This window comes from Panthera onca, chromosome B2, assembly GCF_046562875.1.
Source record: "Panthera onca isolate mPanOnc1 chromosome B2, mPanOnc1 haplotype 2, whole genome shotgun sequence".
In the NCBI taxonomy this organism is placed as follows: Eukaryota; Metazoa; Chordata; class Mammalia; order Carnivora; family Felidae; genus Panthera; species Panthera onca.
In genome coordinates, this window is record NC_138343.1 from 33,759,736 (window position 1) to 33,784,502 (window position 24,767).

The 24,767-nt window shown below is 50.7% G+C and overlaps 2 protein-coding genes across 10 annotated transcripts in view; both read left to right on the plus strand.

Annotated features, from left to right (window-relative positions):
- The window catches only part of ZNF76 (zinc finger protein 76), a 32,954-nt gene extending 31,916 nt beyond the window's left edge, over positions 1-1,038 (plus strand). For all 7 annotated transcript variants that reach the window (XM_060615278.3, XM_060615276.3, XM_060615279.3 and 4 more), the window contains one exon: positions 156-1,038. In XM_060615278.3, the coding sequence (XP_060471261.1) occupies positions 156-260 (105 nt within the window). In that variant the 3' untranslated portion in view covers positions 261-1,038. The remainder of the gene's footprint in view (positions 1-155) is intronic.
- Positions 1,039-2,261: 1,223 nt separating this feature from the next.
- DEF6 (DEF6 guanine nucleotide exchange factor) lies at positions 2,262-21,644 on the plus strand. Of its 3 annotated transcripts, none has more exons than XM_060615286.3 (11): positions 2,262-2,373; positions 12,715-12,855; positions 13,478-13,663; positions 15,241-15,477; positions 15,571-15,717; positions 17,684-17,792; positions 17,978-18,276; positions 19,314-19,480; positions 19,594-19,792; positions 20,752-20,842; positions 21,046-21,644. In XM_060615286.3, exons 1-11 carry the CDS (start codon positions 2,299-2,301, stop codon positions 21,267-21,269), a joined length of 1,875 nt encoding a protein of 624 aa, XP_060471269.1. In that variant the 5' UTR covers positions 2,262-2,298; the 3' UTR covers positions 21,270-21,644. The 3 variants fall into 3 exon arrangements, with proteins under 3 accessions (XP_060471269.1, XP_078302966.1, XP_060471268.1); XM_078446840.2 differs by lacking the exon at positions 2,262-2,373 and adding an exon at positions 2,387-2,448; XM_060615285.3 differs by lacking the exon at positions 2,262-2,373 and adding an exon at positions 2,514-2,954.
- The last annotated feature ends 3,123 nt before the right edge of the window (positions 21,645-24,767 follow it).

Below are 24,767 nucleotides of genomic sequence, written 5' to 3' on the forward strand. Positions count from 1 at the left end.
TGAACTTCCTGTTAATTGGGGCCCTACTAACTGCTCAGGATGTGGCACTGAGTGGATGGAGGGGATTCAGAAAAGTAGACCGCGTACTGACGAGCACTAGACTGTAGTGGGGAGTGTCTCATTCTCTCCTTCCTTCTCCACCCCCTTCTCCACAGCTGGAGGAGCAGCAGACCTTAGAGGAGGCCATCAGTGTAGCCACCGCTGCCATGCAGCAAGGGGCCGTGACCCTGGAGGCTACAGAGCCCGAGAACGGCTGCTGAGTCCCAGGGAGCTGGGTCCCACACCGTGTTGGAGGAGGTGCCATGCCACACAGGCATCCTTGCTTCCAAGAGCCCGGGCTGTGGCTGACACATAGAAGGTGGCCACATAGGTCTCCGGGGTGAGAAGGCGACAGGAAAACAGCCTCACTGAAGGGTCCAGGGGCCCTGCCCAAGAGGAAGACCGAACAGCTGGAATCGGGGGAGTGTGTCATCCTCAGGAGCTAAAGAGGACGAGCTGGTCACCAGGATGCACTGGGGCATCCTCCCCTCAGAATCAGCTGGGTGCCCACCCTCCTTCCTCCAGAGAACAACCTTCCTGCCCTCAGTCCACTCCCCTTCTCAGGTGGCAATTGGGACTGCTGTGGGGACTGGTCCTCTATTCTGACTGGTCACTGCCCACCAGGGGAAGGGGCAGACAGCTTTTCAGCCCAGTAGGGGCAGAGCAGGCTCAGCCCTGCTCCTCCCAGCAATAACCACCTCCCTGGAGGACTGCCAAGATGCCTGGCCATTTGGCAGCAGGGATTTCCTGCCATCATAGTCAGAATTGCTCAGGGGCCTGTGGCTGGAGAAAAGGTGCCCAGCCCCACCCGCCCCCAGTTGCCCCCTGTCCTCTCTGTGGCAGAGAGGCAGGGAGTTAGCCCTGTATATACTGGGGATTGGGTTTCATTTGTTTGGTTTGGTTTTTTAAAATTCCATTTTGATAATTTTTTTTCCTGCTCTGGTTGGTGGTGGCAAATGGGTGAATGAGTATTTAATAAAGTTCCAAGTTTCCACCTGGGTCCCTCCCTCCCTCCTTTCAGCTTTGGTCTCTGGTTCCAGGACTGGTCAAATCAGGCTCTTAGCCCTGTATCCCTGGCACAACCCCACTGAGCCTCAGTGCCAGACCTCTGGGTCTGGCTCACCAGGGGCACAGGTGGGAGGAAGCCCGGGTGTAAGAAAAGCCCTGAACAGCTGTCAGTGGCTTTCTGCCCACAAAGGAGCAGGTAGGCTGCAGGGGGCCAAACAGGACCAGTGGGACCACTGCTTCCAGGCTCTGGTTGGATCTCAGGCATCAGGATGTTTGACTGGAGGAATTCTGTTTTTTCATACCTTAACTCGTGTACTGGAGAGCCCTTCCATGCCCAGCCACCTCCACATCCACACACTGCGTATGGTCAGCTGCTCCAAGTGGGCAAAGTACCACGTTGGAGTGGGGGTAGGAGGTGCCTTTGCCAAGGCTAGTGAAGGTCTCTGATGACTCATCTGCTCTAGTGCTCAAGTCCCAGTTCTGGGGATGCCCACTGAGGTGTCTGGGATTGTGCTGTGGAATCCCAAAGGCACAACTGGACCCTAGTGAAAAGTATGTGGGAGGACCAGATCAGCCCTGGTGAGAAGGGAGGGATGCAGAGGAAGAGATCTGATGGAAAGAACTTTTTGGGTTTGACTCTCCTACATGGGAGCATTGCAGGGACTGGGGGTGCCTCTTTTCCTCTCTCCACGGTGATAGATGTGCCCAAGTCCCTTCCTGCCACTTGAGAATGGAACCCTCTCCCCCAGCCCAGGAATCATCCTCTCCTGGGACGTCTAGCAAGTTTCCTTTTACTCTTGTTACCGGCTTTTTGGAAGCAGAGGCACGCCCCCAGGAAGAGGGGTGTCTCAGTTATCTGAGCAGACTTCTTCAACATCCGTGATTGCTGTTCTTGGAGGGAGCATGTCCCAGCCCTCACAGGCATTGGATCTAAAGAAAGGGAGGCATTGATGTGGAGGGCCCTGAATCCCAAGCCTCCTGCCGCCAGTAGCCTTGAAGCCGGGCCCCCCCACAAGGCTCACCCCCATGTGCTTCAGAAATGCTGCGGTCTTCAAGGCCAGTGGGCCCCAGAGTGGGCAGTGCTCTGAGCTGAGGCCTTTGAGAGCCTGAGCGTAGAGGATGGGGAGGCAACAAGTCACGTGCCAAGTCCGCCTGACCTGGAGAGGTGCCCTGGCCCAATTCCTCCGCCAACTTTGTGTTGTTGCCTTTGTTTTCTTCCGCCTGGGAGGAGCCCCACCACCACAGTGTTAGATGGCCCTAAAAGATGTGCTTTATCCAGGGCCTGCTCTGCCTCACATCCATCCCCGGACTTTACAACTCTGTGACGTGGGTATTTTTACTGCTTTACTATGAGGAAACTGCTCAAGGAGGTTAAGTAATTCATCCAAGGCCTCCTGTCTGGTAAGTGTGGAATTGAGACAGGATATCCCCTAATGCCACCCTTCTACAGTCAGGAGGGTGGACTTACTTTTTCCCCCTCAGCAAGCTGCCTCTGGGAGCGCAGGAAGCCCCAGAAGGTTGTGAGGCTGAGGAGGCTTCTAAAGGGCCTCACGCCTAGGGAGCTGCACTGAACAGAACCAGGGCTCTGGCCTTCCAGGGTCTGGTGCCGAGGTCCCACGCAGAGAGTGGGGCCACTGAGCGCTGCAAGAGCAACAGGCTGGTTCCTGCCAGCACGGGGAGCCCCATGCAAGCAGGCAGGTGGAGCTCTTGCTCCGCGCCATGGCCCCTCTGCGGTCTCTGCAGCCGTTTGCATTTCCTGAAACCGGATCTCGGTGTCAGAGCCGCCCCCGGGCCGGGCGGGCACCTCAGCAATGGCCCTGCGCAAGGAGCTGCTTAAGTCCATCTGGTACGCTTTCACCGCACTGGACGTGGAGAAGAGCGGCAAGGTCTCCAAGTCCCAGCTCAAGGTGAGGGGCACCCGGGGCCCAGGGGAGGCCGGCAGACATGCCTCATCAGCCCCTGCAGCCCAGGAGCCAGGCATGAACGCTGTGCTGCTCCCTGGGCACTCAGCCATCCAGAGGCCCAGGCCTGGGGAGGGGAGACAGTACTGGGTAAGCAGGACAACATAGCCTGGTAGATCCTGCTGCCCACGTTCTGAGGCCCCAGGGAAGTACGTGCAGAGCTTTTGCCCAGAGCCCTGCCCCCCCCCCCCCCCAACTCTTGGGAGGGTGGAGGTGGCATCATTAGGTTTTGAAGGCCAACAGGCCAGGCGACATCCCATACTCCGTGTGTTGAGCACACGTCTCCCCAGAGTGAAGCTTGGGCACGCACCCTACTCCTTCCTGCTGCTTCCTCCTGGTTTTGAAGAGAGACAGTTAGCTAGTACTTGTCAGTCACTTCCTCCCGGAGCTGAGAGAGTGGCTTAAAGAGCCTCTCCCAGTTCCAAACCAGGCTGACTTGGTCATCTTTGGCAGAGAACAGCTCCTCTGAACTCTTGTCTCCCAGGTGCAACAGCACTGGGAAGGGGCAAGGACCAAGACCCTGTTCTGCTGCTGCCCAGCTCAGCCTCCCCTCCTCCCACACACCAGGTTGGGAAACTGTTCCCTTTGGCCTTGGGACCTCAGGTAGGGAGGGAGTGGAATCTGAGCCCAGGAAGAGCTCCATCAGTGATTGTCCTATGTACGGTTCAGTACTTGGTCCTAGACAATTAATTCCTAGGCGATCAAAAAGTTTCCTCCCTTCCGCTAGTGCTAGCTTAGTGTGGCCTTCTCCACCCTAGTTAGTGGGGAAGAAGCAAGGCCCTAGGCCACTGAAACCAGGGAACACTGAGAGATAGGAACAGGGTAAGCCTCGGTTCTCTGTGACCTCTCTTAAGGGACCATTCATTCAATTCACATGTTTACTGAGCAACTATGTGCCTCGCGTGAAGCTAGGCCCTAAATTTCTGGTGTCCGATCTGGGCACCCCCAAAGGTGGAATGTAGCCTCAAGGAAACCTCCATTCTTAATGATTAAGGTAGGAGATGCCTGGAAACCTGGGAGAGATGAGTGGGGCAGGATAGGCACTATGCCCCACCCCCAATCCAACCTCCTACTTTGCTGAATTTCAATGCAATAAACTTGGATGTGCCAAACTGGTCCTATCCCATAATCTACCCCTTAGCCAGACTTACAAGCATCCCCAGGAAAGATAGTCCGTTACCACCTTTGATCATCTGGGAGGATTCCTCAACAGGCAGGTTCTTCCTTACATTCTATTTAAATCATTTTATTGCAGATCATGTCATCTAGCAGGGACTTCAGTACAGACAGAAGAAAAGTAGATCATCCAAAATCCATCCCTGCAACAACCCGTGCCCTGCATCCACCTCCCACTCTCATTAATATTTTATAGAAATAATCCCAACCTCCATAGTTTGTTGTCTCCAAGATACCATTTTCTGCCTCTCTATTACCTATAGCTCCTATAACCTCTCCAGGCTATCTATGGAAGGTACAGCCCTCAGGTGGGTCCCCTTTTCCTGGCTATCAGCCAGTAAGGCTTTCTACCTTAACCTTCTTTTCTTGGCCTCCCAACTGGATCGATGCCCACACCTCATCCCCACTGGTTGGGTATTTGCAGGGAAGGTTATATTAGGAGCTTACATACTTGAACTGTCCACTGTCTGTATCCCTTCACAGCTCAAACTGAGCCCACTGCCAGCAGCTTTGGCCACATAGGATCAAAGGTAGATTTCTCCCCCACTCAACAGAAAATGCGTCCACTCTGAGAATCTGTGCTAGTGGTAGGAGTCTTGGACCAGGTGGTGGGTGGGGCAGAAGTGGTAAGGCCCATGTCACACACGAGAAAGATAGGGAAGGCAGTTCTTTCCCAAGACCATAGTGGTGGATACTGGAAGAGGAGGAAGTAGTGATAGTGTTGGGGGTGGGGATGCCGGAAAGGCAAAGGAGCAATAGAGAAGTGGTCAGAAGCCAGAGGAAGAAGCAGATGAGAGGTATACCAGTGGGGCCAACCCCACCCCTGAAAAGACTTGGGAGAGAAGGGAAAAGATCTTGGGATTAATCTGTCCTCACCAACACTGTCCCTGGCCTTGGGGTCCTCAGTTGGGACCAGGCCAGAGAACTGAACCAGCCCAGCAAGCTGTGCCTGTCTGTGACAGTCACCACTTCCCTGATGTGTTGGGAGAAGGGCTGCCACTGGCTGTCAGCAAGCCCTCTGAGAATTACCCAAGGAGTCAGGATTGTTTTCTCTGGAGAAGAGAAGACTTGGAGGACAGAGCAGATGAGTCTTCCTCTCTCTGAATTCTTGTAGAAAGTACAATGGCCTTTGTCCAGTTGAGGAAAGTACAGTTAGCCAATATGAATGGCACTGCTGCCCAGGATGGATTTAGATTGAGCACAAAATTTGCCAGGAGTTGAGGACTCCTCTTCCCTAGGGGAGCAGTCTTGGTTCTGAGCCTAGTGGGGGATTAGCTGAGAATTGGGGGTGAGGGGCCTGAGACTGGGGATGTGGATGGAGCAGAAAGTCTCTGGCTCGATGAGATCTCAGGAGGCAGCAGGCCTACCCCTTCCCCTTGACAGGCAAGAGCTGGGGCCTTACCCGCTTGGCTTTTTATTATTATTATTTTTTAAATGTTTTATTTATTTTTGAGACAGAGAGAGACAGAGCATGAGCAGGGGAGGGGCAGAGAGAGAGAGGGAGAAAGAGAATCCGAAGCAGGCTCCAGGCTGTCAACACAGAGCCTGAGGTGGGGCTCGAACTCACGAACCATGAGATCATGACCTGAGCTGAAGTCAGACGCTTAACTGACTGAGCCATCCAGGCACCCCCCCCCCCCCACTTGACTTTTTTAGGTCTTTCAGGCTCCTGAGCTTCAGGCTCTGCCTCAGGAGAGGGACAGCAGCCTTCTCCTCTGTGGAGGGGAGGTTAAGAACAACTCCAGTCCAGGAACCTGCTGGCTGCGATCTTCAGCTTTTTTGTTCTGACCCCTACCTACTGCTGGCCTCCCCAGCCTAGGATGGTGGGCAGAGGGAGGATGATTTCGTGGTGTGCAGAACACTTGACTCAGAGCCACATAGGCCTGGACTTCTAAACTCCTTCCCAGCTAGGTGACCTTGGGCAAGTGACTGCCCATCTCTGAATTTCTAGTTTCTCATCTGTAAAGCCAGTGGGTTGAACTGGGGATCTCCAAGCTATCCAGCTAGATTACTAAGATAAAAAGGGGTTTTTTTTCTACTAAAATAAATTTTGACAAAGTACATCAAGTAGGTGAAATTGATCCTTGATGCAGCCTCTCTTTTCCCTTTTCTGAGCCTCTTTCTTTGGTGCCTGCCCTCAGCCCCTTCTAGCCCTTTCTTGCTCTCAGCAGGCGCACAACTCATTCAGAGATTCTCACCTTTTTGAAATCCCCAGGGCTCCTCCCTCCTGATAGTAGTTATACTTTATTATCTGCTGGTTGTAACTCTTTAAAGGATCTATATAATTTAAAAGTATCTCCTGACACCGAGATACACTTAAAAAACGATAGGCCGTATAGGAAAGAGAGATTATGTACTGTCTTTGCAGCCATTAGTTGGTGCTCCTTATGGGTTCCCAAACCCCTCATATCTGAGTTCCCGAGCGAAGTCTGGGAACCGCAAGACCATGGGCCCTGGCACCTGCCCCATCCCCACACTTGAGTTTTTAGGGAACTCACAAGCCCCTAGAGGAGAACCATTTCCCCACATGCCTCCACAGGAAACAGTGGGTAAATGAAACCTCTCAAAGGTCAGTTGCTGTCAACTCAGAGGTCAGAGGTTGCCTGGGTTGGGGGTGAGACTGTGAGAGTCCTCTGTGAGGGAGCCTGAATGACGGCTTGTGAAAACTACAGGCACCTGGACCCCACCCCTGGAAACTCTGAGTCAGTAAGTCTGGGCGGGCCCCAGCGTATTTCAGTTTCACCAGCTCCCCAGGTGATTGTGATGCTCAGCCAGAGCTAATGTAGCAGAGAGATCAAGAGTAGGGCTTTAGAGGCAGACTTCCAGCAAGATGCTTAACCTCTCTGAGCCTTGATTTCCTCATCTGTAAAAGGAGGATAATGAGAGTCCCTGCCTCCAGGGCTGAGGATTGATTGAAATCAGCCCAGTGAGCTCCTGCGCATTCTGGCCTCCGCCCCTGCCATTTCCTTTCCAGCCTGACCCTCCCCTGGTCACACCCTCTCACCACCTCTAGCCCCAACCAGCACCCAGGCACAGGAAGCCTGGCAGTCTGAGGTCTACCGAGCTCTCTGGGGGAGAAGCCCTGAGCCCTGAGTGTCTGGAGCCTTAATTGCTTCTGGTCCCGACACCTGACGGCTCACAGGGATTGGAGCCTCTGTCCCGGGCCCCTCAGATTCCACTGGCAAAAGGTACAGGTGAGGAAGGTATGTCTTAGAGGACAGTGTGGACGAATGAACCGAAGTGAGGAACAGCTCAAATAACTGCACTGCCGTGTGGCAGGTTCCATCCGGGGGTGGGAAGGGGGTTTGCACAGCATCTCTTTGAATGCTGTTTTTAGAGATACAAAAACTAAGTCCCAGTGAGGTTAATTTGCTCAGAGAGATTCAGTACATGTCTGCCTGACTTTGTATTTCTCACACTTCTTCCCATGAAGCGTTTAATTTCATTCAACAGATATTTACTGAGTTTCTTAGGTGCCAGACCCATGATACAGCAGTGAATAAAACAGACAAAAATCCCCCCATGGTGGTGCTACCATCCTAGTCAGAAAATACAGATGATAAAATAAGTACAAATGTATCACGTGATAGAAGATGATCCATGACATGAGAGTAAATAAAGCAGAAATGGGGATGGAGAGTGGGGGGTTGGGGTAGAGGGGATGGGGTTATAGATTTAAATAAGGTGGTCTTGAGAAGGTGACATCTCAGTTAAAGACGGGAAGAAGAAGAGAGTATGTGCCATGCCTGCACCTGGAAGAAGGATGTTCCAGGCTGAAGGGATGGCAAGTACAAAGGCCCTGAGGCAAATGTGTGCCTGGCAGAGGAGTGAGCAAGAGGAATGAAGTCAGAGAAGGTGCAGGAGGCCAGGTCATATGGGGCCTGAGGCCTCTGGAAGGACTTGGAATTTTACTCTGAGAAAAATGGGAAACCATTGGAGCATGTAAGTTAGACTTGAGTCAGACAAAAACATTTATCTTGTGGGGGACATGGTACTGAACTCTGGAATCAGGCCTGAGCTTAGAGTCCTTGCTGCCCTCAAGGAATGTAGAACACCCAGAAATGCTCGCACAAAAAGGGAATAGCAAATAAATGTCATTATAGACCAACTTAATAACAGGGTGCATTAGTGGTTAATGGCACTCTTTGTTTTTTTATCTCTGTGGCTTTAAATTTTTGTCATAAAAACAAATCCTCTTGGTTAAAAAAAAGAATTCAGAGTGTAGTAGAATATAATTTTAGAGAAGATGAAATTTATTCAAGTAAAACATGTTACTGGTTTAAAAAAAATTCAAAGACAAACGTAATGTTAAATATGATGAAAGTTCCTCCCCTCCCTGGGGAAGGATGGTGGGGTGATAGCTGTTAACAGTCTGCTGAGTCTTCTAGATTTTTCCTATATACAAATAAACACATTAGGTTGGGCCATATGAAATTGCTGACATTTTATTGTTTCAACCTATTAAAACTGCAATTTGCTATGGTTCAACCTAATCTTTGCACACATTTATTTTACAAACATTCCACTCTACAGCTTGTTTTTTTTTCACCAACCAGTATATTATGCATATCTTTCCATGTGTGTTCATAAAAGCATAATAATAAAAATAGCACACAACTTTTATTAAACAATGAGCTCCCTACCAGGTGCTATGCTGACCTCTTCATTCTAAAAAAAAAAAAAAAAAAAAAAAAAACCTTTGGAAATTTATTTATTTATTTATTTATTTATTTATTTATGTTTGTTTGTTAATTTATTTTGAGAGAGATAGTGCAAGTGCAGGAGGGGGAGACAGAGAGGGAGACAGAGAATCCAAAGCAGGCTCCACGCTGCCATCGCAGAGCCCAATGCGGGGCTGGAACCCACCAAACTGTGAGATCATGACCTGGGTCAAAACCAAGAGTCAGACATTTAACCAACTTAGCTACCCAGGCACCTCTGGGAATTTTTTTAATGTTTATTTATTTATTTATTTGTTTATTTTTTGAGAGAGAGAGACAGAGCATAAGTGGGGGAGGGGCAGAGAGCAGGGGAGAGAGAGAGTCCCAAGCAGGCTCCACACTCAGCAGGGAGTGGGGGCTCCATCTCATGAACTGTGAGACCATGACCTGAGCATGACTTGAGTCAGATGCTTAACAGCCTGAGGGCACCCAGGCGCCCCTAAGAAACCTTTTGGAGTAGGCCCCCTTATTATTCTCACAGAGGAGATAAGGTCTTAGAGATGTTAAACCACTTGCCCATAAGCACACAAGTGTCAGAGGTAAAATATTTCCAACCACGCATAGGTCCATGACACGGTGTACCTGTCCCCCTACTGAAGAAGCCTAGCTGTCTCCAATTCCTCATATTATAAACAATGCTTCAGTGAACATTCTTGTACATGTAGCTCTGTTCCCTTGAGCATCTATAGGTTAGATGATTAGAAATTTGGGGGTCATGCCCAATTTTAAGTTTGATAGGTTCTTGCCCTCCAGAGAGATTAATTCACACCTCAGCAGTAGAGCATTCAAATCCCCATTTCTTCATAGTCTCTTCAGTACCTGATATCAGTCAAGATCTATGTCCATATGTGAGGTTAAAAAATTGCACTTTGGGGGCACCTGGGTGGCTCAGTTGGTTAAGCATCCAACTTCGGCTCAGGTCCAGTTCTCATGACTGCCTTGTTCGAGCCTGGCGCCAGGCGCTATGCTGACAGCATGGAGCCTGTTTCGGATTCTGTGTCTCCCTCTCTCTCTGCCCCTCCCCTGCTCGTGCTCTGTCTCTGTCTCTCAAAAATAAATAAACGTTGAAAAAAAAATTTTAATTGCACTTTCTACGCAGAAAGAGAACTAACATTAGCTCTGGGCAGACCTAACTCTGGCACTCTCCATAATCCTTTCCAGCCTCACAGCCTCTCCAGGTGACAGTTACTATCCCATTGTTTTACTGACAATGAAACTGAGGGGTAGAGGGTGAAGGTGTCTACCTTCTAACAGCTTAACAAAGTATACCTCTTTCCACTAGAGGAAGCCTAAATCGTAGGGCTGATTTTTATTGGCCCAGGTTTGGTCACGTGCCTTTCCTTCAGCCAATCGCCGTGACTCTGATGTGCCCACCCCCTGCCCCAGGTCGGGTCAGGGTACACGGGTCAATTACCGCAGATATTGAGAATGGGGGAGAGGTGCTTCTCAAAGAAAAATCAGGGCTCCATTACCAAATAAGGGAGAAGAAGGCAGAGTTTATCAGGAAGAAACTTAAGATGTCCTCTAGAACAAGAGAAGCAAAACCAAATATGGCACATGAGATGATATGAAGAGCACGGGAACCAGGGTTGGGGTGGGGTCAGGGATGGCTTCCCAGAGAGGTATGAGCGAAAACAGAAACACCCTCTTGCTGGGTCTTCCAACTTCCCTCTTTGTTAAGTCGAGCCTGAGGCCCAGCAGAATACTGGGGGCAAGTGTCAATCCTTTGTCCCATCTTCTCTCATAAGAGAATAAAGAAGTGAAGACTTGGCATGGTACCATCCCTGGGGTGTTGCCAGCTCCTGCCTCAGGACCTGACCCTAAGCTTAACTGTTGGTGGGTGGAAGCAGCCCTTAAACACAGCATTTGTTGACTGCCTTCAGTGTGCAAAAGAGGACATAGGGGCTGGGTGGTAGAAATGAACAGAAACTTTGCCTCCAGAGTTCACCATCTACCTGGAGAAAGAGTCTCAGGGTCAGTATTTTAATAGGGAGGCACACCTGGTTCCAGCCTCAGCTCGGCCACTTACTCTCAACTTCTCCAAGGCTGAGCACCTTCATCTAAAAAACGGGGACCGGGGCGCCTGGGTGGCTCAGTCGGTTGAGCCTCCGACTTTGGCCCAGGTCACGATCTCACGTTCGTGAGTTCAAGCCCCGCGTCGGGCTCTGTGCTGACGGTGCAGAGCCTGGAGCCTGTTTCAGATTCTGTGTCTCCCTCTCTCTCTCTGACCCTCCCGCATTCATGCTCTGTCTCTCTCTGTCTCAAAAATAAATAAACGTTAAAAATTTTTTTTAAATAAATAAATAAATAACGGGGATAATTATATCTGTGTATCGCAGTTGTGGATTTTAGACATGGGGTATAGAAAGCACCTCATACAGTGGCTGCCACATAGTAGGTGTGCAATAATGACCATTTTCATCATTACCACTGTGATAAGTGCTATAAAGAGAACTACCCGAGGCAGTTTTATTTTTTCCTGCTCTTGTTCCAACTTCAACCTCTTTGTTCTTATATCATGGGTTTGTTAACCAACCCGTGTTTCCCCTCCACACCACCATGGCCACCATCCCTTCTAGGCCTTTTCCTCCACATGTCACAGACCATTTTTCGTGACCCTTCTTTGAGCCCTTTCCAGCTCCCTTCCATCTTTGAAGGGCAGTGACTGGAACTGCACTTGCCTTTCCCGGAGCTAGGCACACTGCAGCCCGAACACTGAGTCTTTGATGGAAATGATGAGACATTGGAGGCTTCTGCCCTGGTGTGACAGCCACCTCCCTGCTGATAGATAGCCCAGCATCCTGGGAAGCACCTGGGCTTTGGGATCTTCAGAGCTGGATTTGAATCCCAGACTCTTGCTTACTGTGAATCCTTGGGGAAGTTATTGAATCCCTTGAGCCTCAGTGTCCTTGTCTGTAGAAAGAGGACATCCCTACCTAACGAAGTGGCTAAGAACATGGCTGCGTGGGTTTGAAGCCCAGCTCTTTCACCTCATCTGTAAAATGGGGATATTAACAGTTGTTATGGGGATTAAATGAATTATGTGTAAAGTACTTCACTCAGTGTGCTTAGTGCATAGTAAGGGTATACGTTTTAGGTTTCTTTGTTTTTTGTTTTTTATTGAAGTATAATTGTCATATAACATCTTAGTTTCAGGTATACAGCATAATGATGTGATATTTGTATATATTGTGAAATGATCACCACAATGTCTAGTTAACATCTGTCACCATACATACTTACCCAACTTTTTTCTTTTCTTTTTTTTTTACAACTTTTTTCTTGTAATGAGAATTTTTAAGATCCACTCTTAGCAACTTTCAAATACGTATGCAGTATTATTAACTATAGTCTCCATGTTATACTTTACATCCTCATAACTTATTTTATAATTGGAAGTTGTACCTTTTGACCCCCTTCATGCATTCCACCTACCTCCCTACCCCCTGCCCCTGGTAACCACGTCTGCTTTCTGTATCTGTGAGCTTGCGGGGGAGGGGGTGTTTATTTGTTGTTTAGATTCCACATGTAAGTGAGATCATATGGTATATATTTTTCTCTGATTTCACTTAGCATAGTGCCCTCAAGTTCCACCCACGTTGTTGCAAATGGCAAGATTTCCTTCTTTTTTATGACTGAATTGTATTCCGTTGTCTATATAAATACGTAAGTTTTAGTTATGATTGAATTGCATCATGTGTGCAGAGGACTTAGCCAGGATGGGAATGGGGACAAGCCAGGAGGTGGGAACAGTCCTCTGGCCCAGTTTTGGTTGGGGCACAGGAAGGCAAACTGCCACTCTGTCTCAGGTGCTGTCCCACAACCTGTACACGGTCCTGCACATCCCCCACGACCCTGTGGCTCTGGAGGAGCACTTCCGGGACGATGACGATGGCCCCGTGTCCAGCCAAGGATACATGCCTTACCTCAACAAGTACATCCTGGACAAGGTGGGGCCTAGCTTGAGGGGGCACCTCTAACCTCTCCCCACTCCCCAGTCTGGCCAGCACCCCAATACACTGCCACCCCAACTCCTCCCACCTATAAACCCCCACTTCTGTCCCCACTGTCCATCCCCACCCTCCCAGCTCCTTCTTTCACACTGCAGCCCCCTGTCCCCCTCCCTGCTTCCCTTAACTCACCCTCAATCTCCCTCACCTCAGCCTCCACACTTCCACCCCATTCCTACCTAGGCTCACCCCCCATTTCCAGCTGTAACCTTTACAGAAGGCTCTCCAGCCTCCCCAGTGCTGTGCCTCCTGCTCCTCCCAGCTGTCACTCTCTTCTCTTCTTGATTGTCCATCCTCCCTTGGCCTCCGCTTCTCTTTCCCCTGGGCTGAGGGGCTAGTGTTTCTCTGTTGGCAGGGGACTCGGGTGGGTGTGGATTGGTGTGGGAGGTGTGGAATCAGCTAGTTACCTGGTAAGCAGTTCAGGGATTCCTCAAGTTAGAGCCCCAACTTGGCAGGGTAGGGAGCAGGGGAGTAGGTGACCCCAAGAAAGCAGCTGCAGTCTTGTTTGGTGGTAGAGCAAGGATGGGGCGGCCTTTGGGCTGACATGCAGGCCTGGTGGCAGGTGGAGGAGGGGGCTTTCGTTAAGGAGCACTTTGATGAGCTGTGTTGGACCCTGACGGCCAAGAAGAACTATCGGGTGGACAGCAACGGGAACAGCATGCTCTCCAATGAGGATGCCTTCCGCCTCTGGTGCCTCTTCAACTTCCTGTCTGAGGACAAGTACCCTCTGATCATGGTTCCTGATGAGGTGAGGGTAATGGCAGCCCCAGAATCACTGGGGCCAGGCCTCAGCAAAACCATGAATCATCTCTGCAACTTTCCCACAACCCCCTTCTTCTTGGTCTTCCCATGCTGGTGCTTCTCTGCCCCCAGCTGTCCCCAGATGCTAGAATTGCCCGGACCAGAATAATTGTGCCGTCCCCCAGGGAGAACCAAAACTACACTTACTTCAAGCCTCTGTTAACCCTCAAAGTAGGAAAATGACCTGTAGATTCTATGTACACAGAGCTGTAAATGCCTGATACCTTACTGGGCTTTTAAAAATGAAAACCATTTAAGATCAAATGGCAGGATTTAAGGCACCGTAGCAGTCTGAGAAGGGTACTATATGAGAGGAAGGGAGACTTTCCTGGGATAGCTGTCCAATTACCCCAGGGGGGTGGGGCAACCAAATCTGGCTCTGGCTCTAGATTTTTCCCTTCCTGTCTTCTGTAATTTGGGGAGAGCCAGGGCCAACCCAAATCAGGGCTCCAGAGAGGGTATGCTGGGAGTAGAGGCTCTACTGCCTCAACTCAGGTGCCCCCCAACCCACTTCCCACCTCTCTCCCCCATCTGTTCAGCCTTCTCCTGACCTTTTGGTGACTATGAAGATGCCAGGGTCAATTTAGGTCTTAAGGTATAGAGGGGAGGAATCCTCCGTGTTTACAAGTCCTGGCACATCCAACTGCACTCAGATTTGTCTCCTTGCTTCTGTTTGTGGGAAGGGTGAGGGAAATATCTAATCCCTGAACTGGTACACCACCCCCCCCCCCCCCCACTCCCAGCTGAGACCCAGGAGGCTCCAGAGCAAGAGAGTTTCCCAAGAAGCTGCTGGGGCAGGAAAGGGACATGTGTCTCTCTACACTTGGTTCAGCACCCCTGTCAGACTCCTGTCAGGGCAAGGTGGCCCCTCATTGGCCAGAAGGCTGTTTGCTGCTGCGATCAACATGTATGAACAAACTGCAGCAGGATGTACCCCAACCACTACTTCCTGTTCCTCTGTAGCAGGTTTCCTGTCCCTGCCCTGCTTACCACCACCCCCAATCCCCTTAACCTCCCATAAGGGAAGGATCCTCTGGGTTGGAGCTTGGGCTTGGAATAAGGACTCAGATGGGATTCAGGAGATCTGAATCGAGTTCTTGCTGCCACCAACTTGCTGTATGATTTAGAACAAGTCACTTCCCCCTTTGGGCCTCAGTGTTGTCATCTGCAAAGTAAGGGTATTGGATGACAGGGCCCTTGCACCCCCTCTGATGTATTCTATGATTTGCTGCCTCTGCCTGGCCCCTAGCCCTCGGCCTTCACCCTGCCCTTAATTTAAAGCATGAAGGAGTGGGACATGGGACTGGAGGTTGGGGAGGGGAAGGGGATGCCTGAATTGAGGTTGGGGCTCCAGGATTCCCTCCCAAATCTACCCTGGTTTCCACCAACATTTAGTCCTCTGGTCCCCCACTCCCTGTACCTGGTCACCCCTGTCTAGGCTCTGGGGAGCGAGAGGGGGCACCCTCTGGTATTGTCGCAGGCAACACTGCCTGCTGCAGCCACCAGGCTTTCGTTCTCCTCCAGGTGGAATACCTGCTGAAGAAGGTGCTCAGCAGCATGAGCTTGGAGGTGGGCTTGGGTGAGCTGGAAGAGCTGCTGGCCCAGGAAGCCCAGGCAGCCCAGACCAGCGGAGGGCTCAGCGTCTGGCAGTTCCTGGAACTCTTCAACTCGGGGCGCTGCCTTCGAGGTGTGGGGCGGGACACTCTCAGCATGGCCATCCATGAAGTCTATCAGGAACTCATCCAAGATGTCCTGAAGCAGGTCAGGCCAAGCTGGGAACTGGAGGAGGACCCCCAGCTGGGGTGGATGGGGCGTGCCAGTGAGGCCTCTGACTTTCTCTGCTCTGGCTGGCAGGGCTACCTGTGGAAGCGAGGGCACCTGAGGAGGAACTGGACAGAACGCTGGTTCCAGCTGCAGCCCAGCTGCCTCTGCTATTTTGGGAGTGAAGAGTGCAAGGAGAAAAGGGGTACCATCCCACTGGACGCACAGTGCTGCGTGGAGGTGAGGGAGACGGTGATGGGGTAGAACACAGGTGTGAATTTTGCTAACGGTTTCAGAAGGGATGGCTTATGCCTCACACAACACAGCAAAATGTTCTAGGAATCCTCTTGAAAAGTTTTTCTCCTTCACCCAAATTCCATTCCCTTTGACAACTCTATATACCTCCTTCATCTTTCTCCACATCCCTCTCCTTTCCCTCCCTTGGCTCTGTCCCGTTATTATTTTAGTGGCTTAAAACAATTCTTTAAATTGTGGTAAAAAGTGGGGGGAGGGGCATCTGGGTGGGTCAGTCGGTTGAATGTCTGACTCTTGATTTCCGCTTAGGTCATGATCTCATGGTTTGTGGGTTCAAGCCCCCAGTCGGGCTCTGTGATGACAGTTCAGAGCCTGGGGCCTGCTTCGGATTCCGTGTCTCCCTCTCTCTCTGCCCCTCTCCGATTCATGTTTTCTCTCTCTCTCTCTGTCTCACTCTTTCTCAGAAGTAAGTAAACATTAAACTTTTTTTAATTGTAGTAAAAACTACACATCTATCATGAAATTTGCCATTTAAGTGTACAGTTCATAGCATTAAGTACATCCACAATGTGTGTAATCATTACCACTATTTCCAAAGCTTTTTCATCATCCCAAACAGAAACTCTCTACCCATTAAAAAATAACTCATCCCCTCCCCCACCCCCTGCTAACCTCTTTTCTACTTTCTGTCTCCATAAATTTGCCTGTTCTAGGTACCTGGAGTAGAATGGAATCATATAATATTTGTCCCTTTGTGACTGGTTTCTTTTACTCAGCATAATGTTCCAAGGTTCAACCATGCTGTGGTGTGGATCAGAACTTCACTCCTTTTTATGGCTAAATAATGTTCCATTGTGTAGACAGACATTTTGTTTATCTACTCATTCATTAATGGACAACGGGTTGTTTCCGTCTTTTTGCTGTTGTGAATAATGCTGGTTTGGACATCCATACAGAAGTTTCTGGGTAGACATATGTTTTCACTTCTCCGGGTACACACTGAGGAGTAGAATTGCGAGATCATATGGAAATGCTGTTTAACTTTTTAAGGAATAGCCAAATTGCTTTCCATAGCAGCCATACCACCTTACATTTTCACCAGCAGTGTACGTGGGTTCCACCGTCTACATCCTCATCAACATTTGTTGTTTTACATTTTTAAAAATCATCCTAGGCTCTGCCCATTTTTTGTCACGTGAGAAAACAGGTGTCGCTGAGGACAGAGCATAGATCTGGGCAGAAAGCTGAGCCCCACCACTAACAGGCAGTGTGAATTGGGCACGCGCCACGACCTGTGAGAGCCTCAGTTTCTTTTTCTGTAAAGTGGAGCCAATAATGCCTGCCTGGCAAGGTTGTTTGGGAGGTGTGAAAAAAATGATGCACATATAGCACTACTACGGCCTCTAGAGCATAAGAAGTTCAATATGTGGTAGCTGTTATTTTCCGCTAGAATATGACTTAGGGGAGGCAGGGATTTCGGTCTGTTAGGCACACCTCCACCTCGGTATCCTAAATGCCTAGAACAATAAGCTGTCTGCAGTAGACACTCCAAAATATCTGTGGAATGAATGAGTGGAGAACTTTCTCAACAGGCAGGGCTATGTGAAAATGAATGATTTGGATAGTGAGGACCGTGTCACAGGAGGTGTTCAAGAATGATCTGCATAAGCACTCAGTAATGGGCTACATGCTAGGCCCCATGGAGAGATACCAAGATGAAAACGGCCCCGCCCTACCTCCAAAGAGCGGGGACTACAAGAGTTATGGGGACACAGTACGCCCATAACTAACCCCCATGCCAAGCCATCCAGGCTCCTGGCAGAGTAGGAGCGGTGCCCAGGGTGGATGGTCAGCGAGGACCGGTAGGGGATGGAACTGGAGCGTCTCTGCGGCCGGTGTGGCCCTGACCCCAGTGAAGCCAGCGTATCTGGGGCCACTTGCCCTCTCCCAGGTGCTGCCCGACCGAGAGGGGAAGCGCTGCATGTTCTGTGTGAAGACAGCCTCCCGAACGTACGAGATGAGCGCCTCAGACACACGCCAGCGCCAGGAATGGACAGCTGGTGAGTGCTCGCCGCCGGCTGGCTTGGGTCGCCTCCTTAGTGACAAGGGGGTGGTAACACTGTCCAGCGGGAGGCCGGAGACTGACTCGAGCAACTCCTAAGGCCCCTTTCCGGAGGTGGACCACCTCGAGGACCCCGCTGCCCCCGGCTAGCCTTCTGCTGACCCCCTCCCTCTCCCGCCGCAGCCATCCAGACCGCGATCCGGCTGCAGGCGGAGGGGAAGACGTCGTTGCACAAGGACCTGAAGCAGAAGCGGCGCGAGCAGCGGGAGCAGCGGGAGCGGCGCCGGGCAGCCAAGGAGGAGGAGCTGCTGCGGCTGCAGCAGCTGCAGGAGGAGAAGGAACGGAAGCTGCAGGAGCTGGAGTTGCTACAGGAGGCGCAGCGGCAAGCCGAGCGCCTGTTGCAGGAGGAGGAGGAACGACGCCGCAGCCAGCACCGCGAGCTGCAGCAGACCCTCGAGGGCCAATTGCGCGAGGCGGAGCAGGTGGGGACCGCACCCGGCGGGGGACAGCTGGCAGAGAGATGCTGGGAGACCCGGCTAGAGAGCTGAAGGCCGGGGGCGGGGCCTGGGCCGGGGGCGGAGCCCACGGGCTGGGGAAGGAGGTGCGTGGAGGCGGGGCTTGGAATGAGGGCCTTGGAACAGAGCCTGTGCACCTGAATGAAACAAGCGTATGGGACAGGGCCAGTGCCAGGGGCAGGATAAGGGGTGGGAGTGCAGGAGGAACCTATCCAAGTGATGGCTGGAGATGGAAGACGGGGTGGGGCTGGGAGCTGAGTGCTACAGGTGTAGAATTCGGACGCCTTGGCTGGAGGCGGGGCAACTAAAGACGGCGTTTGGGGATGAGTTTGGACCCACGCTGGACTAGGTTGGACTACACTTGATCTAAGTTTACAGTGGAACCAGTTCGGGGAACGCAGGATGGGAGGAAGGAGGGACGAATGTGGAGGCGGATAGGCATGTAGGTGAATTAGATATAGGATTTAAGAGATCTAGAACTGGAGTTACAGACACCTGGATTCAATCCCAGCTCTGCCCCTTAGGAGCCTCGTGATCTCAGGCAAGTTAGCCTCTCTGTGCCTCATTTACTTATCAGTGACATGTTGGTGCTAACAGAACTGTGCTCTTAGAGGTATGGTGAGGATCAAGTGAAGGAACACCTTTAGTTGTTACAACAATTATTATAATTATAGTCACTCCCTGCCTAGTACTAGCCTTAATTATAGTTATAATGCCTAATATTAATAGGACATAATACTGATTATTAAGGCTGGTGCTAGGCAGGGGGTGACGAGCCCCTTTCCCCCATGTAGCCTCTGTTCACTGACCATTATCTGACCTAGTCAGGCTCCCGGAAAGGGGTCAGATCAGGAAACCCCAACATGAAGGAGCCCCCCCAGACCCTCACCGGGAGACAGCTAGTTGGGCCAGCCTAGCGGAGCCCTGGGGAAAGGGCAGCCTACCGGCGGCCCTCCCTGCCCCACGCCGTGCCCCCATGGACGCGGCTCTGTGTCCCCGTGCAGGCCCGGGCCTCCATGCAAGCCGAGATGGAACTGAAGAAGGAGGAGGCTGCCCGGCAGCGGCAGCGCATCCAAGAGCTGGAGGAGATGCAGCAGAGGCTTCAGGAGGCCCTGCAACTGGAGGTGAAAGCGCGGCGGGATGAGGAGGCTGTGCGCCTAGCCCAGACCAGGTAGGACTGAGCGGGACCCCTCCTGGTTCCCCTCCCTGACTCCCCAGCGTCCCGCTGGCGGGGCACCCGCGAGGTGCCTCGGCCGTGGAGACGACACAGTGTGCGCCCGGCAGACTGCTGGAGGAGGAGGAGGAGAAGCTGAAGCAGCTGCTGCAGCTGAAAGAGGAGCAGGAGCGCTACATCGAGCGGGCGCAGCAGGAGAAGCAAGAGCTGCAGCAGGAGATGGCGCTGCAGAGCCGCTCCCTGCAGCGAGCCCAGCAGCAGCTGGAGGAGGTGCGGCAGAACCGGCAGAGGGCCGACGAGGACGTGGAGGTGAGGCCCGCAGTGGCAGAGGGTGGAGGCCGGCGGGGTGAGCGCCTTAACCCGCAGGAGCCGGAGCCTTCCCTGAAACCCCGAAAACCCTGAAACCCTTCCTGGCTGTGTGGCCTCAGGCCGGTTGCCTGACCTTTCTGAGTTTCAAGTCCTTCACCCGGGGAAGGGGACCGGTAACAGCATTGTTATGAAGACCAAAGGAGATGATATGTGGTATTTAGCATGTAGAAAGTGCGGAGGGAACATTAGCTGCTATTTGCTTCATGGTTATTGATCTGCGCAAAATGTTCTCATACTCTTCCAAGCCCCCTCCCTTGCTGTCCCTATACCTTGGCTCTAATCTCCGTGGAAGAGGGGTTGATGTCATCGTCGTCGTCGTTGTTGTTCTTTTACAATTTTTGATGTTCTTATTAATGTCATTTTATTCGCTTTGTTGGCCGACATGGTCATAGTAAAAAATTTGAACACGGAAATATGTAGCATGGAAAGGGAAAGTTCCTCCGTGGTTCCCTCACCCTACAACCACTGCTAATGGCTGGGTGAGCAGTGGAGTAGAGCTTTTGCATTAGGTCCTGCAGAGGTGGTGTGGTGCGGTGGTCAACGTCGGTCCCTGGGCAAGTCACTTAACCTCTTTTGCCCTTCCTTGTTGTTCACCTCTGCTCTGGAGGTTAACTAAAATAATAAATATGCTTTGCACATCTTAGCTGCTTAATGAATGGAAACCATAATTATGATTATTTTTGACCCTTTGGGGAACCACGAGACCCCTGAAACTGGAAGCTAACTCTGTTCACATATCTCACTCTTTATGAACATGTGTGAGTTTTTCTGGGGAGGTGATCAATAGCTTTTGTCAGATTCTAAGGGGCCTGCAAACCTGAAAAGGTCAAGGCACCCTGTTTAGGATGGTCTGTTCAGTGGGTCTCTGACCCACTCCCCATTGGCCCTGTCCCCCACAGGCTGCCCAGAAGAAGCTGCGCCAGGCCAGCACCAATGTGAAACACTGGAATGTTCAGATGAACCGACTCATGCATCCAATTGAGCCCGGAGGTGAGAAGGGGTAGACCCTGGAGCTTTGTCTGGAGTGGGGAGAGGGAAGGGAAGGAGAAAGGGATACCTCCAGATCTACAGAGTCTGCAGGGGATCAAAGGTCAGGAGGTTCTCCTTTACCCCAGGGACTGAGGCAAGGCCCTACAACCTGTCCCCTTTGCACGTACCTTTCTCCTTACACACGGCTGCCTTTTCTCTGCCAGACAAGCGTCCCACCACCAGCAGCTCCTTCACAGGCTTCCAGCCCCTTCCACTTGCCCGCCGTGACTCCTCCTTAAAGCGCCTGACCCGCTGGGGATCCCAGGGCAACAGGACCCCCTCACCCAGCAGCAGTGAGCAGCTGAAGTCCCTCAACGGTGGGGATGAGGCTCCCATCTCGGCTTCCACCCCCCAGGAAGATAAACTGGACCCATCGCCAGAAAATTAGCCTCTGCTATCCCCTTCCCCACCCCCCAACCTCATACCCACCAGAACCTGGCCACAGCTGGCCTGTGGGTGATGCCAACCCCTGCAGAAGAGGGAGCTGAGGACCTGGTGCCAGGAGCCCAGGCCCTCTAACCATGAAACAGTCCAGAACGGAGCCTTGTTTATTTTGGGCACCAGCCCCAGACCCCTGACCACTGAGGCTGTCTGGGATGTTGATCCTTGAGAACTTGATCCTGTGCCTTAACCCCAAGGACCCTATGCCCTGGGCTGGAAAAGAGACCAAACAAGCAAGCAAGCCAGCGGCATGTGCCCTCAGACTGCCACCAAGCTGTAGAGGCACGTTTCTAAATAAAAACTGCCCTTGGAGTGAATCCTTGATCAGGTCTGCCGTCCATCTCTCCTGCCACGTCCTCTCTTCCTTCCTCAAGTCCAGTTATAAGTCTCAGGAGTGAAGTGGAGTGCAGTGGCTAGGAAAGTACATTCTGCCACTTACCAACTGGGTGACTTTGGTCAAGTTTGTTCACCTCACAGTGTTTCAGTTCCTGTGTTGGTAAAACAGGAATAATAATAAGATGTAACTTATAGGGTTGTTGTGAGGATCAAGAGCTTGGCACATGAGCAAGGACTATTATTAGTATCACCCAAAAGTGTTTACTGAGCATCTATTCTACGCCCCACAACTTCCCTGTTATTTAATTCTCATGGCAACCCTGAGAGGTGGATGTTATTATTCGCATTTTACAGGTGGGGAAATTGAGGCTCAGAGAGGTCAGATAACTTGCCCAAAGCCTTCCAAACTTGCTTCTTTTCCCATATTATTTGACTCACTGACCTTGTCACCCAAGGCAGAGATATGGGAATCTAAGATGCTCCTTTCCTCTCATCCCCCTCGTGCAAAACCATCATGAAATGTGGTAGGTTCTGCTCTACTCTCTCATAGCTTTCAGTCCCTCTCTATGGCCACTGTGGCTGCTACTGTGGTTAACCTAAGGCCTTTGTATTCTCCTGCCTGCTCACCTTTGACTCCTTTTTCATCTTGCCCCATATCTAATCAGTCAAGTCAAATTCACATTCCCTTATGTGGCACATGAGGCCCAGGAAAGCCTCCTATGCCTCTGCTTTACAGATCTGCTAACAGTTCTCTCATTTTCTTCCCCTGGGCCTGCACGCTGGCTGCCCTTCCCACCTTACTTCACATAACAGCCTTCATAACTAGATGCATGAGTTCCTTGAGGGCATGGACGTATCTTCTTCAACTTATGTCCCCAGTGCCTAGTACAGTGCTTGGCTCTTAGCAAACATGCAACAGTGTTTGTTGAATAATTAAATTCTAAAATGAATGACTGGGTGTCACACAGCTTAAAAGTGATAAAGTAGCTAAGATTCAAACTCAAGCCCATTCATTTATTCAATGAATTATTCGTTAAGCTCCTATATCATGCTAGGTGCTGGCTATAGGGCACAGAACAAAACAAGAGAGAGTCGCTGCCCTCCTGTAGCTTATGTGCTGTCTGATATCAAAGTTCAAATCTTTTGCCAGTACCCCAAACTCTACTGCAAGGAACTTCATTATAGTCTATGTAAAGTGCCATGAAACGAAACTACCAGTATAGCATGATACGTATTTCAGGGATGGGAAGTGAGGTTCAAACTCTAAGTGCAGTACAATTCAGGAATTCAGAAGAAAGGGAAGCATTAGGCAGGAACTGGGATTCACAATGGCCCTTAACTTTTTTACTTTTTTTTTTTTTTTTTTTTACTTTTTTTTTTTAATGTTTATTTATTTTTGAGACAGAGAGAGACAGAGCATGAATGGGGGAGGATCAGAGAGAGGGAGACACAGAATCTGAAACAGGCTCCAGGCTCTGAGCGGTCAGCACAGAGCCCGACGCAGGGCTCGAACTCATAGACCGCGAAATCATGACCTGAGCCGAAGTCGGCCGCTTAACCGACTGAGCCACCCAGGCGCCCCTGCTTTTCTTTTTAAGTTTATTTATTTGAGAGAGAGAGCACGTGCACAGGGGAAGGGGAAGGGCAGAGAGAGAATCTCTGCTAAGAGTGTGGAGCCCCACTTGGGGCTCAGCCTCATGAACCTTGAGATCATGACCTGAGCTGATCAAGAGTTGGACACTTAACTGAGACACCCAGGCACCCCGGCCCTTAAAATTTTTAATAAGAAAGGAGAGCAAGAGGGGTGCCTGGGTGGCTCAGTTTGTTGGGCATCCGACTTTGGCTCAGGCCATGATCTCACGGTTCGGTTTGTGGGTTTGAGCCCCACGTCAGGCTCTGTGCTGACTGTTCAGAGCCAGGAGCCTGCTTCGGATTCTGTGTCTCCCTCTCTCTCTCTGCCCCTCCCCCACTCGTGCTCTGTCTCTTTCTCTCTCAAAAATAAGCAAACAGTAAAAAACATTAAAAAGGAAGGAAAGCAGGAGAACATGGAAACAAGGTAAGTAGAAAGAAGCATAACACATCTGTGAGCACAAGAAATCTGGATTCTGGATATCGACTGGGAGGATCAATTGTCCTCTAATTGGAGTGCGGTGTCTCTAGGGTACAACGAATTTTAAGAAAATCAATGTGCAGATCCTCAACTTCCAAGTGTTCCCTCTACCAAAACTGCTTCCCTCCTTCATAATGCCAACTTCCCTACTTTCAGTAACAAGGTTCACCACTCACTCACCCACTATCTTTCAGTGGCGGACTACCCAGAGGGGTAAACGCCCTGGAACACTAAACAAAGCAACAATTTGCAATGCTGGTGGTGCCTGTGGGTGCTGAGGAAATGAATGGCTCAAAAGCTGGACAACAAATTCTTTTTGTTTTCAAGCAGGAGGTTTCTAAATCTTTGCTTTCAAAACCTAGAAGGACTTAATTGCATCATCAGCTGAAAAATCATTAACAATCTCTTTTTATAATAGATCTTTGTGATTTTTTTTTTTTTTTTTTTTTTTTTTTTTTTTGGTAAACAACTGAGATTTAGATGCCACTGCTCTGTCAAAACTCTCAGTTCCCATATACTTACTGATACGAACAAGGTTTCTCAGCTTAAAAATGAAAACATGGGCCTGGAAGGGATGCTGAATGCAGAATTCCTGAAGTAAGTCATGTTCAACTATAAGCATATGAACTACCTAGGGAAAAAAACAGCCCACCATTCATTAAGAAATACATTTTCTGGGGGTGCCTGGGTGGTTCAGTTGGTTGAGCAGTTAAGCATCTGACTTTGGCTCAGGTCATGATCTCACGGTTTGTGAGTTCAAGCCCCGCGTCGGGCTCTGTGCTGACAGCTCAGAGCCTGGAGCCTGCTCTGGATTCTGTGTCTCCCTCTCTCTGCCCCTCCCCAACTTGGGCTCTGTCTCTATCTCTCAAAAATACATGAAACATTAAAAAAAAACAAAACAAACCCACACTTCCAGGGCACCTGGGTGGCTCAGTCGGTTAAGTGACCTACTTCGGCTCTGGTCATGATCTCAGTTTGTGGGTTCAAGCTCTGCTTGGG

Excerpts from the sequence above, each read along its gene's own strand:
- DEF6 (XM_060615285.3), top strand. The coding sequence starts at position 2,859 with ATGGCCCTGCGCAAGGAGCTGCTTAAGTCCATCTGGTACGCTTTCACC. Across the intron at positions 12,856-13,477 it reads ACAAGTACATCCTGGACAAG|GTGGAGGAGGGGGCTTTCGT; the intron begins GTGGGGCCTAGC and ends GCCTGGTGGCAG. Across the intron at positions 19,793-20,751 it reads GGGCCGACGAGGACGTGGAG|GCTGCCCAGAAGAAGCTGCG; the intron begins GTGAGGCCCGCA and ends TGTCCCCCACAG.